Source organism: Phalacrocorax aristotelis, chromosome 1, assembly GCF_949628215.1.
Source record: "Phalacrocorax aristotelis chromosome 1, bGulAri2.1, whole genome shotgun sequence".
In the NCBI taxonomy this organism is placed as follows: domain Eukaryota; kingdom Metazoa; phylum Chordata; class Aves; order Suliformes; family Phalacrocoracidae; genus Phalacrocorax; species Phalacrocorax aristotelis.
The window spans coordinates 211599650-211619405 of NC_134276.1; the positions used below are offsets into that span (position 1 = coordinate 211599650).

Below are 19756 nucleotides of genomic sequence, written 5' to 3' on the forward strand. Positions count from 1 at the left end.
TCCAACAACTGCATCTCCTCTACCCAGCCCTACACAGATATTCTCAACCCCCAGGAGACAGCCAAGTGCCCATATGTTACCAGTTAGCAGCACTTCTAATGACAGTTTTAGGGAACTCCTAAAAGACTCAACCTTTTTATCCATTTCCCTATGGAGTGAATTGTGGAGGAAACCCATCCCCCTATCCTCCTTTGGGGCATAAAGGGACATCACTGCATAAAACACAAGGAGCAGTCATAGAAATGATTCACTCCTTTTCTTGCACGTGGGTGGAAACTCATGCACTCAGAAACATCAGACTTCACAGCAGTGTGATTTAATTGGATTTATTGGAGGAAAACAATTAGTCATCCCTTTAAATTGTCATTATGATAGAAATCTCGATATGTATACATGATTGTCAAGGCAGAGAACCACTTGCGACGTAGCCCCATTAACAATTTGCAGTATTGCAAACTCATTATGCAGATAAAACTTTTGCGATGCCTTAATACATGCATGGAGTAAATACACATTCTCCCTTCTGTTTGGACATGGATGCTGTTATGAACTTATATCAACCACAAGACCTGCAATATTAGGCACACCGACATTCCTTGATTAAGATTTAAGCCTTTGTAGAAAACATGCTTGCATTTTCATTAAAAGTCAACTGAGAGATGTTTTGCAGTTGGGGATATTTGGGGAGTCACTAGTCTGGGTAGGCTGGGCTTTTTTTCATTGTTTGCTGACCCAATCAAATATCTATCTAAAAAAAGGCCTAAACTGACCAAAACGCTGTTTCTCAACTAGAGGCCAATGTACAACAGGATGCTGACATTGTGTTGACTAGAAACATGAGTCATACCGTATCTCCCACTGAGCTACAACCTTCTGTGCTCTTCACTTTGGGGATCATGCTGCAGCTCGATCTAGTAAGACATAGCATGTGTGATGCCATGCTGAGCTCAGGCGATGCAGCTGAGAAAAGCCCTCAGCACCCCCCTAGGAGCTCCCACCCACCAGAACAACAGCACACGTCCACCTCTTTGTGGAGCCTTGCACCCTGTGCTGCCACAGCAATCTGAAATCAGGCTGAGTTTCAACCATTATTCGTGATGATTTTTTATGCTGCCATGTAGTGCTTCAGCAATGGCACAGCATCCTGGCTGAGCACCAGCCTTAAAAGCAGTCTCAAGACTTCTTGGTGCTTTCAGCCACCACGGAGCAGTCCCTTGCATAATTTCCAAGGACTGAAACTTGCTCCCTATGCCACCAGCATAGTGCTTTCTCTCCAGCCCCTCTGCCTGGCATGCCCTTGCCAGGAGCCCTTTCAGCCCTTTCCCAGCCTTTTCAGCTGGCTCTGTTTGGAGTATTGGGAACTTGAGCATCTCCCACACTAACACAGCAACTGCTCAGGAGCTGGGACCATTGCCCTGCCGATGCCCACAAGAGGATTGGGCTGGAGGTACTAAAAGTACCTTGTGGCCATTCTGTAATCTGCTCTGCCTTAGAAAGACCAGCACAAATGAGAACAGGTCAATGATTAAAGGAAGAGAAGGCAAGGGCGTGATTTCCATGTGGAAGAAGGAAAAGTACCATACCAAACTCTTCTGCAGATAAATGGTGGTACTACACGGTGGTTCAAGGATTAAATGCTAGTATTTAGGAGGTGTTGCTTTGGAAAGGATGAGATAATTAGCTCAGCTCTATTTTGTGCAGGCAAATAATCACAGCATCTTGGTCCCCAAAATGCAGTTCATTCTGCAACAGCAAGAAAGAAATATCTTGCAGGAAGAGAGAACTACTAAGCGTTGAGTGAACCAGTTAAAGTTTTGACTGAGAAAAATGAGCCACATGAAAAAAAAGAAAAAACGAAGAGACACACCAACATGCTTCTTGGTAGCCCTGAGCATTAGCAACCCAGGGAAGGAATTTTTGATGCCGATTAAATTTTTAAGCATTCTATTAAAAAAGGGACTCTCCCCTCCCCAAATCCCTATTTCTAGACGTGTGTACATGACTGCTGCATAGTTTTAAGCTGCTCTGGATGGTGACTCTTCCTGTACGTGCTGCAGAGCATTCAACAGAAAGACAAAATACGTTAGCAGGCTTTGCAGTAGCTTGTTTACAAAACATCAGTTTTTGCATTTACTCAAACTTAACAATGGATTTCGAGTTACAGATACATTGACTCATTTAAAAGCAAAACAAGAAGTAACCCCCCCGAAGAAAACTTTGGGTTGAATGTGCATAAAGAAAAGGCTTGGGAAATACAGAAACAGTGAACAGCAGTTTAATACATGCAGTGCAGTATCATGCATTTATTGGACATCCGATGGCATCATTAGTTCAGCAGTGTTTTTTCGCAATGCTTCCGAGCGTACATGCCCTGATTCCACTCTGGAGCATGGAGAAATGTAAGAGCTGCTCTTCTGACCTTATCATTTATGAAGAGGAGGAAAAAAATAGCTACCTGGACAGCTCAGTGGCACGGTTTGTGGTGGGGAAGGGGTCTTGAAAACCAGAGTTTGGGATAAAGAGCCTTTATCCTCCATTACAAACACTATTTACACAGCTTTGACCCAACCGTGCAAAGTCAGACCAAAAATGCTGAACCAACTCCTGGTCTCCCACTGGTGAGATCTGTGATCTCTGGGGCTGCAACACACACGCTTATGTATGCACACACGCACACGCACTTGTGTCACGGAGACCAGACCACCCTGGCAGACAGGATGGGAAGGCAAGACCCAGCTGCAGGGATGCCGGGAAAAACGAAAGGGATTGTGTAAAACTTGCTGCTAGGCAAGAAATCTGGAATGACTAATTCACCAGGGGAAACTCTGTTCATGCAACGTTTGTGAGCAGGTTGCCATTTCCTCACTCAGCCATTGCTCACAGTGATTTGCCAGCTAATCCTCCCTGTTTGGTTTTGATGCTGTTTTCCTTGGATGCTGTAGCCTCCGGGTATGTTTCTGCTCTTTGCTTGAATGAGTGTAATACTTAGTGTCAAGTTAGCATGATAACGAAGGCAAAACTGCCTTCCCATGAATAATTTCTGGGATGCGTTCAGGCCCCAATTCAGACAGATAAATAGGCATGGGAGCAAGAACGCAAGTAATCCCATTAAATGGGAATTTCCAAATGCCGAAAGGATGATACTTCTGTACCCTGGGACTCAGTCTAGAAACCATTATTTTGCCAGTAGATAAATCCCCTGACCCTTTGGAGAGAGCAAAAGCAACAGGCTACAGTCGGCGTGAACTTCTTAGCAAAACCAATATGGTGTTTTTATGTAGTGCCCACCCAGCGCTGTTCAGGGCTGGAGCTGTCATCAGAGGGGGAAATAATAGCACAGGTTTCCCTATATCTGATCCAGTTAATGCCAAGTTCACATTGAAGGACAATATTCTCTTTTCTCGCCAACGGCTAAAAGCTATCTGGCTTTCCCTGGGGGGCTTGTTTCACTAAAAATAGGGTCGCACTGAAGGAAGGGGCTGTCTTAGGGCCAGAAGCCGCTGTATTTCTGGGGCACCCTGGAGGCCTGTGCTCTGGTTTGCAAAGGGTTTGGGGAGAAAAGCCAGAGGTCAGGGGCTGTGTTGGCTCCCCAGTGCTGGGAAAAGCTTTGGACAAGCCCCAGAGTCCCTCAGGGCTGGGCAGAGACCCAGAAGAAGGAGAACTGGTTATAGAAAACATACTGTCGATAGCCATGGGGGTATGCAGGGCACATGCACAGCGGAAAACCCTATCTAATGCCTACCGCAGAACTACATGGAGATGTCTACCAGTGGGCTGACACCCTGTTTTGTGGTTTGATTCATATCAGGAACGAACCTCTGTCATTGCTTGGTTTTATTTCAGCACCACAACCATAACAGACACACAAGGCATAGGTAAAATCCTACTTTTTTTCTCCACCCACTACTCTAATGGCACCTGTACAATAGCAACCAGGACAGAAGACACATCACCAGCAGAGTAACACAGTCTCAGGAAACATCACTGCCAGGTTTTCCCCGTACTCCTACTTCCCCACTAGCCGTGCCGCAGGGCCAGTATCCACTTTGTGCTGCAGAAGGGGTGATCCAGCAGAAAGTTAGGATGCTCTGGGAATGAAGTCACATGCAAAATCAGCAGCGGAAGCCCCTGCCACTGCAATACTGACTTTCAGCTCGCAGAGTTCACAGGCAGCCTGTCCTCACAACTTCTTCTGCAGGCTCAGGGGCCAGCTGGAGGTTTTCTGGATTTTTTTTTCCCAGCAAGAGCGCTGCTGTTGGCATCAGAGATGGCCTCTGTGACTCTGGAGGTAAAAATCAACAATCAAAGCTGCAAGCAAAGAAAAAGAAGGGGAAGGAGCTGAGGAAAACAAGTTAAAAGGAAAAACACATTGGTGCCAGTAAAGTAAAGTGGAAAAGGGTAACAGACAGGGGAGTCCAGGCTGAAGTCCTCATGTGAGGAACAAATCACACATTGTTTAGTAGGATAGTCCATTGGGAAAGAGCCCAGAGGGATTTTTCTACCTGCTCCTTCATGGCAAAATCAGCTAGGGATTTGTTTTGAATCTTCTTCTTTGGGGCTATTAGCCCATTCCCCACATGCACACATTATTTACTCCTGGCTTTGCACTCACATTGCTGAGCAGAGGGGGATTGGGGCAGGGAAAGGACACATGGTCCCAGCAAGCAACGTTGGAGTGTTTGCCGTACCAGGCTGTGCTGCCGAAGGGCAAACAGCTCCAGCCCTTTCCGTAAATCTGGCCTGGGTAATTCACCCCAGTTAACAGATTTATCCAGATTTAATCTGCAAAGTTTTAGTCACGAGATACTTCAGGACTCAATGACAGGAGAGATCTCTAAGCATTTGGTGAACCCTGGTCAGGTCTCCAGCTGTGTTTCACTGGTACAAAAGAAGAGCTTCCCACCACCCAAAGTTGTAGGCAGAAAGAAACAATTTTGCTTTTAAGTGATTCTGTTTCTTGTCTTAAGATCCCAGAAGTTGATAGCAAGCAAAAGAGTATGACAATAAATTACACAACTACAGCAGAATATTACTTGCAGGAAGGAAAACAGATCATCCTAATTCCAAGTGTGGAAGGAAAGAATAACCCTCCCAACAAAAAAACACAGAAAGCATCCAGCAAGGAGGGGCAGCCAGTGTATGGAAACCCCCCGGCTGCAGGACAGCATGTCTGCCTTTTCTCCCACCACTGCTCTTTGTTTTGCAGGCAGAAATCCATTTGCTTGTCTTTTTTTCTGTAAGATACGTTTGGATGCTGTATTTTGATTAGTGGCCTCAGCAGTAACATCAAGTTCAAACCAGACCTCGGGTTTCAGAAGAGAAGGCAAAGAGGAAATGCTTGAGCCCTAACCTTTAAAACCACTTTTACAAACACAAAAATGTTCCTTAACTAAATCCTGCTTTTGGTTGCACGTGTGTAAACATGGGGAACTCCACTGATGCCAGACTGGGAGACTGCCTATTTACATCCCTGCAACTGGAGCAGAATAGGGACAGTAGGGCTTATGAAATCATGGGGGTTCAAAATAACTTGAATTTCTTGGGATAGGAGTGTTTCCTAAACTAAAGCTTCCTTACTCAGGCTGGCAAAATAAAGTGGCCTTAGAATTAGTTTAAACTGTATTATATTCATTTTCAGATGCCTTTGTAGCAAGACGTAAAGAGCTCCGAGGGTAAATGCCAAAAAGCTCTTCCTACTCCTTGTCAATGGGGCAGGAGTATATGCTGGCAATGGCCAGGGGATGGGGACAGGAGCATGACTTGCAGCAAGGAGATCCCCTGCCCTCTGGTCTGCCCAAATCTCAGTCAGAAGTCCCCATCAGGAAAATTATATGGAGTTTTGCTACCAACCACCAAGAAACCAATATCTGGCATCTTTCCTAAAATGAGAAGTCAAAGACTTTCTGCATGAGCATCCATGTCAGCTGCAACATGGTGGGGGACACCAGGAGCTCCCAGGGCCCCACTCAGATGTGCCACAGCTCTCGGAAAATGGTGAGCAGCTTAATACTGATGAAACTAGAGAGCTATTGGGTGTAACAGGTTTAAGTGCCACCAAAGGAGTGGCTATTTCAGGGTCAGTGCTCACCGCTGCCTGCTTTTCTAGCTTTTAACACTTGAAGTGTGATGGATGAAATCCCGGCTCTGCTGCTTGAAGCCAACTGACTGAAGCTGAAGAAGGATTTTGAAGTCTCAATGAAAAATATGTATCTCATGTTTTTTCCCAGAATGGTCACTATTGCCTGCTACAATCAGCTGTGTCTGTGACTGGCTTTCACAATGTCTTATGCAGGATAAATGAAGTGAGCGTGACAGTAGGGCATGCTGTGGGAAATGGCTTGTGCCTCTGGCTGGTGATGGACCTGTCTGGGGTGTGAGAGGCTCACAGTGGCCAGGGACAATGTTGCCCACCTCCCTTCTCTCCTCCTTGAATGAAAATCACAGATGGGAATGGTGTAGAAGTAACCTGGAGCCCTTTGGCAAATCTGGGCAGATTTGCGTTCCTCTCTGTTTCAAGATGCTTTAATGCATGGCTGCACAACAGTACGGTAGCTGTTCCTAAACGATGCCCCAGCAGAGAGCACTTGGGAAGGGCACATATGTAGTAACTAAAAAATGGGCAAATTGAGTTTGCTTTTGTATATGAGCTCCTGGGGAGGAGGGGAAGCGAGCCACCATTGCCCCTGCATATGCCCGTGCCTTTCGGTGAGGCCCTGCTTTCCCAACTCAGTGCTCCTCGCCAGCCACCAGCCAGAGCTAAGCATGATGGAGCAACATTACTCCAGATCCCGGAATTTGCACCCAAGAACCTGCCAGTGCTTCACAGAAGGTCGTAAGCATCACCCCTCTCTCTGGGGGTAAAACCCAGGCATGCAGAGATTAAGGTCCAAACTTTTCTCTTGGTTTCTGATACTCAGTTTCAGCCACTCTGGGAGGTGCTGAGCATCAGCAACACCAGGCAAATCCCCGAGGAGCTGCAGGTGCTCCTCACCTCTGGCACAGACCCTGTGGGCTGGATGCGCCCAGTGTCAGAGGCCAGACTGGGATGAGGCTGGTGAATTAAATGTCTTGCTCGAGGGCAGTGCAGTGAGCCGGTGGCAGAAGACAACTATGACTCCCGGCCCCACGTCTTCCTTTTCTTTCGCTCTGCTCATAACACAGAGCAGCTCAAGGGAGATAAGACCTGCAGGATGAGACTATGCTCTGTCATTTCGTTTGCTCAGCTTTGGTCAGCTCCTGTCCGGCACTGTGTACCTGCCTCCCCTCTGAAACAAGGGTGCTGCAGATCCCCAGCACTACAGGAAGGAGGCCTAGGATAAGCTGACTCCCAGCTGGTGGCAATTTAACTCTCACCATGGTTTTCAAGAAGGAGGAGCGGAAGGAAAGCAGCACTTTCTTAATCTGGGCAGTAACAGCTCTGCTAAAGCCAGGCAGACTTGCAGTCTTGAGAAATGGCATGCTATTGAAATCCTCCTGTGTTGCAAAGTTAACAGCAATTCCTACCTACAGAAATAGCCTATCCCCCAGCAAACTGGAAGGAGGGACATTACTGGAAGTACTTTTTAAAAGAAAAAAAAAATAATGCTCAGAAAAGTATCTCTATTTAAATAATCCAGTTGAGATGTTTGTAGTTAATGGAAAAAAAATAAAACATATACTATTACCTACACTGAGAAAAGAGTAAATTACTGGGGAAAAGAATGAGTGTTCATTAGTTAGAACATTGCTAGACTCACATATATATATATATATGTTTATATATGTATATATATGTACAGCACCAGAGACTGTTAGATCCGTTCCCCCTGGAGTCATTGCAGTTTGTGATAAATGAAACATTTCAGAATTGCAGTATAAAATATGGCCATAAAAAATCTTCTTTCTTCTAGTCCTTCGCTGAGCGTGCACCACAGGGTGGGATCGCGCAGATGAACCCTGCCAGCCCAGGCGCCTGCCTGCTCCTCGCCGCCCCGGCTCTCACTTGCTCCCTGTGTGCACTGTGGTCACTGTGGTGGGTCTGGGTCTCCGGTCCCCTCCTACTGCAGAAACGCCTGAAGAAGCAGATGAAACAAAACTACAGAGAGTGGATGGAGACATACCTAAAAGGAAAGCCAGAAACAGAGTTAGAAATGTTATTTTTGGAGGTAGGAATGTGGGCAAAGCTGTGTTTCTTTCGTAGCACACTACAGAGCGGAGGGGACCGCAGCTGGAGACAGTGCTCCTGCTCTTCCTGCAGCAATGGGTTGGCTGGGTATCTCCACGGGCATCTTCTGCCCTCCTGGCCCACAGCTGTTTGCCTACTGCCGCCACAGGCTGTGGCACGCCCATGTTGCAATGAATGAATGTCCAGCTTTGGTACATGTTCAACCAGACTGATTCCATATTTCTGGGGCTGAAGACAGAGAGTTCTGGGATTCAAAAATCCCTCCAGCATTGTACTTGCTCAGAACAATTTTCCTCGTGGGCATGTTAAAGATGATTAAACTTCTCATCACGGCCGTCTAGCTAAACGAAAAGAGTGTGCACCTGGAATACAAAAATCCCTCCAGGCATCCTAAAAAGCTGTGGATAAAAAAGTACAGTGGGTCAAAATCATTGGTGAGTTCCAGTAAAGCTAGAGAGAATGTAAATTTTTGTGACTTGGACATTCTTCTGGCTACAGCTTATGTTGCTCCAGGTTTTGCTGGCATGTCTGCAGGGCTTCCAGCTAAGAGAGGTAGGTTGATGTAGGCTGAGTATCTGGACCCGAAATTTACCCAGGCAGTTCCTTTTGAACTAATCAAAGACTTCCAGCAGATAATTTTTATGAAAAAAATGGGGGGGGAGGGTGTTAGCTATAGAAAAATGTTTATAGAAAGTGTCCACTTCTGGTGAACCCTCCACCACAGCTTTAAAAAGCACAACTCTCCAGAACGTAACACCTGAAAACCCAAAGTAGGCTGGGTTTTGAATGGCAGATTCAAGTTTTTGCTATTCCAGCACAACATAAGCAGTTTCTACTGAAAACATTAATGAAGAGAAATTAAATACATTCTTGCCAGAGCTTTCTGCAGATGAACTACCCCTCTCCCAGCAGCCACTGAGACCCCACCAGGGAGATCCTTAGATTTTGCCAGCATGTTCAGCTCTGCATGTGGTTTGGCAGCCTTGTAGGCACTGATGTGCAAAGGTAGCTCCAGTGTGAGAAAAGCTGCTGAACAGGGACCTGGCACAGTCACCTTGCTCTGACAAGATACAGGCTTAGAGTGATTAGAAATACAGTTCATTTTTCCAGCCTGGTGAATAAAGGATGGATGAAACCTATATTCATATATTCTCTGACTGGAGCTTGATATGGCGCCTTGACTATGCAGTATCTTTTTCATGCTTGTTACAACATGTTACAACTACTTTTCTATGCTTCAGGGTGGCATTTCCACCTCAGGGATGACTAGGCTGTACCTAATCTCAGCCACATCCCGTTTCCCAGCAGTATCAACATTTGACACCTTGGCTTCATGCTGCAATTTATCTATTACCTTAAAAATACAGAGATCTAGGCCCTGTAATTAATCTAGGCAGTCCAATCATGTCTAAACCGAATAAACCAAACACGGACTGAGAATCAGGCCAATACACTTGAGAAATGCCAAATGATTCACTTAGACTTTCCTGACAGGTAGCATGATCCAGCCTACCGCATCATCTCTGCTCTGGCCTAATACAGAGAACAGAATTAGGATGCAGCCTGACATAACCTACTCTCAGGCGAAGGCTGTGTTTAATTGTCTTCAATGATGTGAAATTGCTGCATTTGAAACTATTTGGAGAGCTCATTAAATGTTTATTATTAGCATTAGGCAGTATTCTATTTTGTAATGGTGGCACAGCTGTTTCATGTAACTTGCTGCTTGACATCTTCTTGTGCAAGAAATCTGTCCCCAGAGAAAACCACCGAGAAAGAAAGAGGCAGGACAGAGACCTCAGAGGTTTCCTTTTTCCCAACAGGAGGTATCTGGTGGAGTGCATTTGATATGTCAGCTCCCTCCTAATGTCAGTCCTTGTATTTGCTGCTGGATCTCCTCACTGGTTCTCTGGGGCTCCAGCATCTCCTAACTAATTAATTTCTTTGAGGAAGGGAAGTTCTTCTGTATTGTCTGCCAGGCTGCGCTTAACCTGGGATGCTTGGAAATCTTTCGATACTTTTCTGCCTCATATTTCTGACATGAAAAAACTTGACCTGTCTTAACACATCTGGTTTCCTCCTTCGTATCCAGGCTGACTTCTCCACCACTGCAAAATATGGTCGGATTCTGTAGCGGTTAAACAAACTTTGTTCTTTTCCCACCCTTCTTGTTCACAGATGTTTTTCCATTACTTTCAGACTACTCAATGCTGTTAATTAACACCATTTGAGATTAATCAAATGGATGGATGGAGATTAATCACCCACCAGTTTAACACCAAAGCATGCCATCAGATGCGCTAGACCTAACTGGGGTCCAGCTTAGCCGTACTGCTGCAGAAACCAAAATAAAGGTGCATTTCTTCCCTGTAAGGGGTTTTCTACATCGCTGCATTGCTAGTGCATGGTTGGAAGTGCTTTGCAGTCAGTCAGCACTGTGTCACTCCTTTGCACGTGCCAGATGTGTGCCAGGAGAACAGTAATGCTTTTTTGGCATCAGCTGTAGGATTTGGCACTGGGCATTGCAAACTAGGCACTGGGCATGAATGCCCATCAGGCCTGGGATGCAGAGGGAAGGGGCTCTCCTGTGGCTCAGCCACAGCACAGGCTGGGAAAAACATCTCCTGCAGAGCCCAGAAGGCAGATCCCACCCCAGCTGTGGGAGAAACTGTGTCCATGACAGCAAGAGAAACCACAGCTTCCATATGGAGCAGCAGGGACTGTGGCTGGTGGCATGTCCTTGTCAAGGAGCAGAGATTGGCAGGCAGGGGTAGCAGAGGCAGGCAGCAGTGCCATCCAAAACCCATCTGAATAGTAGGTGCTTTCGGTTCCAGAATAGTGCAGGGTATAGTCCTGAAATGACCACTTCAGTCCCCAATGAGGTAAGCACTGACTTGCAATACCATAAGCTATTAGCATTCCTTTTCACTGCCGCATCTTAAAATAATCTCCTCTAATTGTGAAGTCCACATCCCTCCATTTCATGATATAAAAATCTCTATGGATGGGCAGAAGGGAATAAAAGAAATGCTTGGAAGCCAGAGATTAAATAGGCTTCATTTCAAAGGATGCATTTCTGTCTTCCAAATGATCCCTTCGCTGCCATGTGTCCTTCCCTGGCATTCAGAAAAAATATATATCCCCAGCATCTGACTCCATTGGGCAGCTTGCAAATCTCAGTTATAGCACATGACAAACAAGGCAGTGGGCCAAGTCCCGCTGTGGTGTACAGAGCCTCAGTCCTGCGCAGACAAATGGGCCTCTTCATACAAGAGCTTCATTTGGCCCAGGAAGAAGGAAGCTGGGTCAGACTTGCAGGATCAGTCTCCTCCGTGGAAAATGGAAAGTAAGCCAATTTTTACAGAAAAATGTCTTATCATAATACTGGAAACTCAAACATAAACAGTTTGGTTAAACTTTTTCAGTTTTCAACCAAATACAAAACTTCTGCTGTGGAGGTCTGGGTCTTTTTCCCAAGCAAAAGCCCTTTTTCTTCACAAGAAACAGTGTTTTTCTCTTAAAAATGCACCAAACTAAAAACTAATTTTGTTTAGTGCATAAATGTTTCCAATTGAATCATTACTTTTTTGGCCAGCTGAAAATGAAGGCCTCGGTCCCTTTTCAGTCCTTACTTTAAACATCTGCTTGCACAAAGCTGAACCTACTGGCAGCGAGGACTGCAGCCTGGGGGTGAAGGAGAAAACAGGGATCCCGCGAATTTGGTTGGCGGGAGCTTTCCCGGGATGTCAGCTACTCACAATCTTTCCGTGTGGCTGCATCGGGAAGTGGCGCGGCGAGGCTGAGGGTGCTCGACACGCTGGTGCTCGCGCTGTCCAGGCTGCTGCCAAGGTGTAACCGTCTCATGTGTCTCACGACTGCTGTGGCGTTAAACGCTTGCTGGAGAAAAGAAAAACAAGAAAAAAAGAAAGAATAAAAAAATTGGAGGTGGAAGAGTTATTTCTGCTCCTCTCCTGGCTGCTTGGAGTTGTCAGAAGTGAACGAGCCCATCATCCTTTAAACTTTTCCCAATATCTAGTTTCTAAGCTAGAAACAGCAATATCAAGCTATATGCACTTCTGCCCTGGTCCTGCTCCCCATCGTTCCTTCGAGCACTCAGTTGGGATGTGGCAGATTACAAGGGAAGTCATATTTGACACATCCTTCCCTGCTCCAACACACAGGGTGTCTGCATTGCTTCATGTCCCCCCACAGTGCTGACCCCAGCTCTGCATATAACCACTGGTGCTGTAGCTATGAGCAGCGCCAGCCCCATCTCTCATGCTTCATTATGTTTACACACGTGGTTAGTAGCATCCTCCTTAAAAGGCCCCACAAGTCAATATAACCCAAGAATGGACCAACTATTTTGACCAAACGTTTGGTCCACAAAAGCACTAACATGCTGAAGGGGTGGTCGTACGGCCGCCACGTTAGCACAGTTATGTATCTAGGCGTGATCCCTGAGGATGGGTCACTTACTCTCCATTTGCTTTTTGCAAAGTTCTTCCGGATCTGAGCACTGACTGACTCGTGGATGTTTTTGTTGAGTGCTGTATCACCAGCGATCCTGAAATGGACAAATAAGACAAATTATAAGAGATCTTTTGCTTTCCTTGACTACTCTTTCTTCTTCTCCTCAACAGTGAAGGCTGGTTCAAGGTGTGATTGCTCCTGCAGTGATGATGATTTCATTCACACAAGGGCTCAGACTTCCCACCACTGTCTCTGCTGGCAGCAGTGGTGGAAAATCTGGGGCAATAAAAGCAAGTGGAGATAAGGCTTGTAGGTCTGGCAGCTACAAAGAGGTATGACCTTATTTTGTTGGTGCATGGCTGCTTTCTGTCACCATTACAGCCCTAGATGAAAACATTCTACCTTTTTTTTCTTTACATCTAAGGATTTAACATCAACAGGCTGAGACTACTTTTAGCCTCAACCATGCAGCAGCTTCCAGAGCCACTCCAACCTGTCTGATTTCTGTTTGTGCTGGAGATTTTCCTGCCACCCTGCAACATACATAGCCATTCATCATGATTAATGTAGATTTACAGTAAAACAGATACATGGACGCTCACTAAAGCAGCACAGGCTGCACAAATAGCTTAAGGTGAACAACACTCAACCTAAAAGCTTGACTGATCTTGCGCAGTTTCCTTAACAGGTAAAGACACATTCAAATCTCCACTAAACACAATTATTTCAAGGGAATTTTATTGATTCATTTAACTCCTCAAGCCATGAGATCTGTTGGAAGAGAAGGCACCATAGTGAACCGATGCTGGGCCATCTGCTGGGGTAATTAGTGCTATCTAACATAGGTGGTGGCAGGAAGCAAAGATTGCCTCCTAGGGTGTATGCAATGTTTTCAGAAGTCAATTTTTTAGCCACAGTGTCCATTAGTTATAAAAAAATTATAAGAAATCGAATAATCCATCAGGGCCAGAGCATTTCAGGCTGGGGACCTCCAATAAAATAATAAGAGGGTTTGGGGAATCCAGTGGTCATTTAGTCCTTCCCCCACCCCAGCTCTGTCAAAATAAGCTTGCCAGATATTTGGCTAATCAGCCCTTAAAGATCTCCAGAAGACACAGACTCCTCAGGCAACCTATTCCAGTGCCCCACTATCTCCCAGAAGACATGGGAAATAGTTTATTCCTTTTGTCTTTGAAGCATCCTTTCACATACTTGAAGACTGTTATCATGTCTTCACTCTGTCTTCTCTTCTGTAGACTAAACAAACTGATCCTTTCACTGTTTCTTCATAACTCATATTTTCTAATCCTCTGATCTAGTGAGTTTCTCTGGACTTTCTCCAACTAGTCCACATCTCTGTTAGAGAGCGGTACCCGAACTGTTCACTGTTTTCCAACTAAGGCAGCAGAATGGCAGCATTGCTTTGTGTTTCTTGAAAGATGAGACTCTGCTTACATACCCCAGCCTGCTGTTTCCATTTGTGTGCCATGAATTGGAGACAATCCTTTCATTTTGCCTAGATCATTCTGAACTGTAACCCTGTTCTTCAAAGGACATGAAGCTTTTTCCAACTTTGTGTCAATGGCACATCTAAGAAGTGCTCTCTGGGACCAGTCTTCTACAAATTGCTCCCCTCCTTCCTGATGCCAACACTCACCTGGGATGTCAGAGAGATAAGAGGAACTACTTACTCTTGGGAGGAAGGTGAGGGACTAAACCCCCGTCTCCCAAGAGTGGAAAGCCATCAATCACATCCTGTTGCAACTGAGCTAATCTATATTGAGTTATTGATGAGTACTGGCACCAGCAGGAGTGTGGGCCAGAAGGAGCAGAGTTCCCATTCAGAGTAGCCCACCTCCAACTGGGAAGGGCACTTGTCTAACCGCCACTGCCACATAACCTCTCTCTCAAGTAGACAGAAGAACTGGTACCATGAGCAAAGCATGGCTCCCAAAATGGCACCTGACATCCTCTCTTGGGTCCCTATGCTGTTGATGGGGAAAGGGAGGTGTTTGACTGAGAACTCTGAAGAGGATTCCTTCTGATCACCTCTCCCACTGACAGGGAGGAAGTTGGTCTGGATTTCCCACTGGGGCCAGGTGGCTAAAAGCTTCGTGAGGCAGTACGTAGGTTTAGCATCTTATTCACTGTTCCATCCTCTGGAATATTGCCAGGATCAGCACAGCCTCTGATGGATCCATGGAGAATATACTCCCAATAGATACAAAACCCAGCTGACCTTGCACCCACCATAAATAGTGCATTTTCCTAGCAGCTCCTACAGCTTTACCACAGCCATACGTATATGACCCAAATGACATGGCACAGTGTTCCTGACTGCCTCCAGGTCACTTCTGAAGAGCTGACCAGAAGCCTGAGAAGACTCTCACTGTATTACCTGCCCTGCACAGCTCATTAGCTCAGGTGCACAAGTGTGTGCAGATTTGCGTCCACTCTCCTTGCACCCACTCAGCCTTTTGGTGCAGACAGGCCCTATAGTCACTCCAAAATGTCATGAGCACTCTGCTCTGTCCAAGGACACCTCCTTGGTGAAGGCAGGTGTCCTCAACATGAGCCAGCTGGGAGCACTGACTGTCATACTACAGATCTGCAGATGAAAACTAAGCTGAACACTTAATATATGGACAGTTACAAGCCAAAGTATCCATTCAGTGATTGATCAAAAAGACCAAGCTGCAAAGAGAAAATTTACTTGCATTTGCCAAGAACATTTTTCCTCCAAAGCTAGTGAAGCATTTTGCTTTATGAACAAGTTTGTTAACAAGCTGTATAAGCACAGATCATGTTTTCCACTTGTCAAATTTTATTTTGGAAACATGGGCAGAACAAGTTCTTGGGGTATGATACCCTTGCCAGCTCTACCAGAAGATCTTTCCTGCCAGTCTCCACAAGGACTCACAAATGTATTTTTGCTATATGAAACTTTTCATTGGGCGTGTAGCTCAAATACAAGCTATATATTGTTTTCTGAGTTTAGGGATCATTTTCTGAAATGATGGTGGCTTCAATAAGAAACTGCTGGTTCCAATAGTTCATAAACTGCCTTCTGCCACCACTAACTCTATGTTCACCATGCAATTATTGTATTTACAGAAAAAAAGTGCTGTTATTTGGATGTTTCCCAAATAGGCAGAATAGTACTTGTACACTTCAAAAGGGGATGGAAGGCTGTGAAGCCTTCGAAGACTGCAGTGATGGGGACCATCCTACATCTAAGGTCTCTTCAGCAGCATTAGCACCTTGCAGATGCTAGTTTTTAATCAGAGCAAAATAACAGCAGTGCTGGGGCTAATTTAGTGCAGCAGGATCCGTTCAAACACGTGCTGGTACGATGAACAGTGTGGCCCAAATCACAACCCGGGCTGCCATATCCAGGTGTGGGATTGCTCTCCAAGCCACCTATGAAGAGCTATCCTGTGTAACGGTGCAACACTGTAACATGAGGACTCTGCTTTTATGCTTCATTTTGCCTTGGAGGATCTTCAAACTTTTATAAAATACTCATGGCATTATAGTGTTTATAGTATAGTTTTACTTCCAGGAAAACAAAAGAAATGTTAACATCCATTCGTTGTTGGTGTCTTGCTGGAGCTGTAGTGGTTTAAGGACACAGGGAAGAGAGGTGGAGCTGGGCAGATAGAAGTCATATCTTTTATACAATCAGCTGTTACAGTTTGAAAAATGAAACAAGCTCTTAGGCACACAAGCCTACCCTGAGGTGGGTATCATACGCATCATCACATCTATACTGAATGTATTTAATCATGGGCTTTAGTTCCCATGCTGAGAAGTTAACACATGAATTTTAATAGAGATACTGGGTTTAGAGCATGTTATAATCACCCTTCCACCTTTCCCTGACTCTCCAAGCCCACAGGCTATAAACCATCTTGCTTCTCCTTTTAGGACAAAAATACCTTAGCACCTTTCTTTCTTCCTCCCTCCCCTACACAACTCCTACAGGAGTTCTATACGAATCAGCTCAGTTTTCCCTTAGAAACAGCCATCTTCTGTTTCAGAGACAAACTCATGCATATCTAGTCAAACCTGAGCAATAGTTCTTGGCTTTGCAGTTAACTTTGTGTCAGCACTGAAGCTTGTTTTTACCAGCTATACCAGTTGGCCTATTAAAAGATATTACTTCTACCTACCACACACATATACAGAAAGAAAATTACACAAATCAGAACAACACATGTTCTGTTGTTCTGTTATCACGCTGAGCACCACCCAGAACCATGCAAGGACTGATCAGCCTAACTAGAACCTGGTTTTTCTTCTTGGGGTCCCCATTTTGCAGCACCTGAAAGCAGCTATGCCCTAACAATTGTTTGGGAAACTTCATGTTGAAGCTGGTCTTACATCCAGTTGCAAATATATAAGTGTCTCAACACACAGAATTGGGTACGAAGGGCCACAATCTGGTGACTCTCCATCACAAATACTTCCACTGAAGTGAAGAAGGGCATTTCTCTTGAAAAACCATAACAAATCTAGCCCTGCACACAAGAAGAATCTAATCTAATGATCAAATATTACTTCATAGTATCTAATTTATTTTAGCTCTCTATCTGGGTTCAAAGCTGTCACAGCAATTTATCTGGCCATACCACTTCTAAGCTTTGAGAGGAACCTCCAACAAAGACAAAACCAGTAAATTTTCTTTTAGACAGTTCTTTGTTAGCATACTGAAAGCATGTCTCTCGCACCCTTCCCGCCCACGATGGCAGGTAGAGTCTTTCATCTGTCATTATTTTCTGAGCCTTCATACTGAAGCCAGCCAATTCAAACGCTGTGCTAGCCAAACAGTGCTTGGAAATACTCTTGAGTATGATGTCAGGAAACATGGAGTTAGCTGTAATGGGTAATGCTGAAGGATTGTAACTTCTATGCATAGACACACACGCATATATATACACACATATACACATATGCATGAGTATAAATACACACACACACACTGTATCAGTGATGTTCCAAAATAAATAGAGAGCAGGGATGAACTTGTAAGAGTTTGATTTAATGTTGTAAACATCAGCAGTTCCCTTCAGGGAGCCCTTTTCACACATCAAACAACATTGTCTGAGAACTGAGCTCTTTGTAAACCATGTCCACTCCCTGGGTGGAAATTATCATCTGGCTCGTGCTCTCTGGCACATAATAAACACTCAGGGTCATGGTCACAATTTTCAGAGGCTCAGCCTTTGCCAGAGCTTTGCGATTCTTCAGCGTAGGCGGGGATGGACGTCGGCATGTCCCAAGTAGCTGCTCTCCATCCCTATGAGCAGTGGGGAAAGGCAAGGGCCGCACTCGTGGACACAGGTGTCTAACTTGGGCTCCACAACCTCCTTCTCCCTGCACAGTCTATACAGGTAGGTGATACATATGTCACCCTTCAGTTTAGATGTCCTATCTTGCCTTCAATGCTGTAACCGGCTTCAGCACACAGCTCTATATTCCATTTACAGTCACTTGGGTAATGGATGACAGATCAAATAAATTCACAGCATGCCTTCCAATTCCTATACCAGCTTTCTAACTGTTAGACCTTCCCCTTACCCTCTGAGGACAGTTTTCTTTCCCTGTGACCCGAGTCTGGAGGCTGAATCTGGGGCTGCAGGACCCAGCTTGACCTGATGGGGAGTGCAGTGTGATCCTACAGCTGGAAAAAACAGGTCCTTGGTTTTCTGCTGCTCGTCCTTAATCACTGCAGCCTGAGCAACTGCCCTAAACAGGATGTGGGCTCTGACATGGCAATATATTTAATAAACTTAATTGCTGTCATTAATATGAGCTAGGGAAACATTAAAATGTATCAAGCTGCAGCAAAATTACCCTGCTCTTTTGTTACCTCCATTTTCCACGTCCTTTTCGAAAAGTCATAGTAGAACAACTAAGCAGAACATTGCACCTTTGCAACACACCATAAACAGTGCAAACCTCAGTGAAAGATATGCTACAAAATAAATAACTTTTCTAATGGAAAGCATAAGTCAACTGTGTATTAAACTGGAGAAATCTGTATAAATGGACAGATTGTACAGGCTGGGGTGTAATCATTATGCCAACAAGCTTTACACATTGTACTGTTTCTGCTACCATACTTCACTGCAATTATTAGCCTCCTTTTCTGCCAACTCCGAGTTTAACATACCGTCCCTCTGCCAAGGCCATTTGATTATAAATAGCAAAACATCACGTAAATGCAGGGATGTGGGGAGCAGATACAGCACAGAAAAGTGGGCCATTGGGAAGAAGTATTTACTTTTTTTAGGGTCTGATCCTGTACAAACATTTACTCATGTGAATAGCTGGCTATTCTAGAGCAACGTCCTGAAATTCAAAGAGATTATTAACCTTAAAGGCACAAACATAATATCTTGCAAAATCCAGTTCTTGCAAGCCTTGCTTGGAAGTTTTTAATAAAATATGGTAATTAAAATAAGGGGTATATTTTGGAGTTAGTTTGTTCTTCACAAATGTTATATATTGAAGCAACAAAATCTCAGTTAAGAATTTTTATCACAATCAGATTGTAACGTATGTGTAAAGTACTCATAATTTGATAGATTTCTTCCTAATCTGTTGATGATCCCAATGATCTGGTACTGCAGGGACAGATTTCACAGGAGGAAGAGAAAGGGAAAGCTGGAAAACACCACCACATGGAGCTATTTAATCATATATATTAATCATATACCATTTACACAGCACCAGTGTCTTGGGTAGATGTTCTGTGTTCTGCTGGTGAGACGAGACAAACCCCAACTCTCACTGAAGTCAGTGGCAAAACTCCCATTAACCTCAGTGGAATCAGGATTTCATTCATGCGATCTCTCGGGTTCAAAGATGGTTCTCCCATTATGTTGCTCTACAGAACCATTAAAGCACACAAAAAGGTATCGTTTATGAGATGCCTTTAAGGGCCACTTGAAGTGTAAGCACTCTGCAAGAGCATATCATTTATGGGACCACTTGAAGTCTGCTCTGACCGTGTCTTCCCACTAAGCCAGAAGTCTTACATACCTCATTACTCTTGATCACACACAGAGAAGACAATGCTTTGTAGGCACTATGGAAGGTGATATTGCTGATGGG

At 44.8% G+C, this 19756-nt stretch overlaps 1 protein-coding gene across 3 annotated transcripts in view; it reads right to left on the reverse strand.

The window, feature by feature from the left end:
- Nucleotides 1–310: 310 nt before the first annotated feature.
- CAMK1D (calcium/calmodulin dependent protein kinase ID) overlaps nt 311–19756 on the reverse strand; it is a 232079-nt gene continuing 212633 nt past the window's right edge. The window contains exons 9-11 of one of the 3 annotated variants that reach the window (XM_075081580.1): nt 12644–12731; nt 11923–12061; nt 311–4282 (exon numbers count right to left, since the gene is read on the reverse strand). In XM_075081580.1, the coding sequence (XP_074937681.1) occupies nt 4281–4282; nt 11923–12061; nt 12644–12731 (229 nt within the window). In that variant the 3' untranslated portion in view covers nt 311–4280. Of the gene's footprint in view, nt 8100–11922; nt 12062–12643; nt 12732–19756 lie in introns of all 3 variants that reach the window. The other 2 variants (XM_075081579.1, XM_075081578.1) reach the window with 2 other exon arrangements.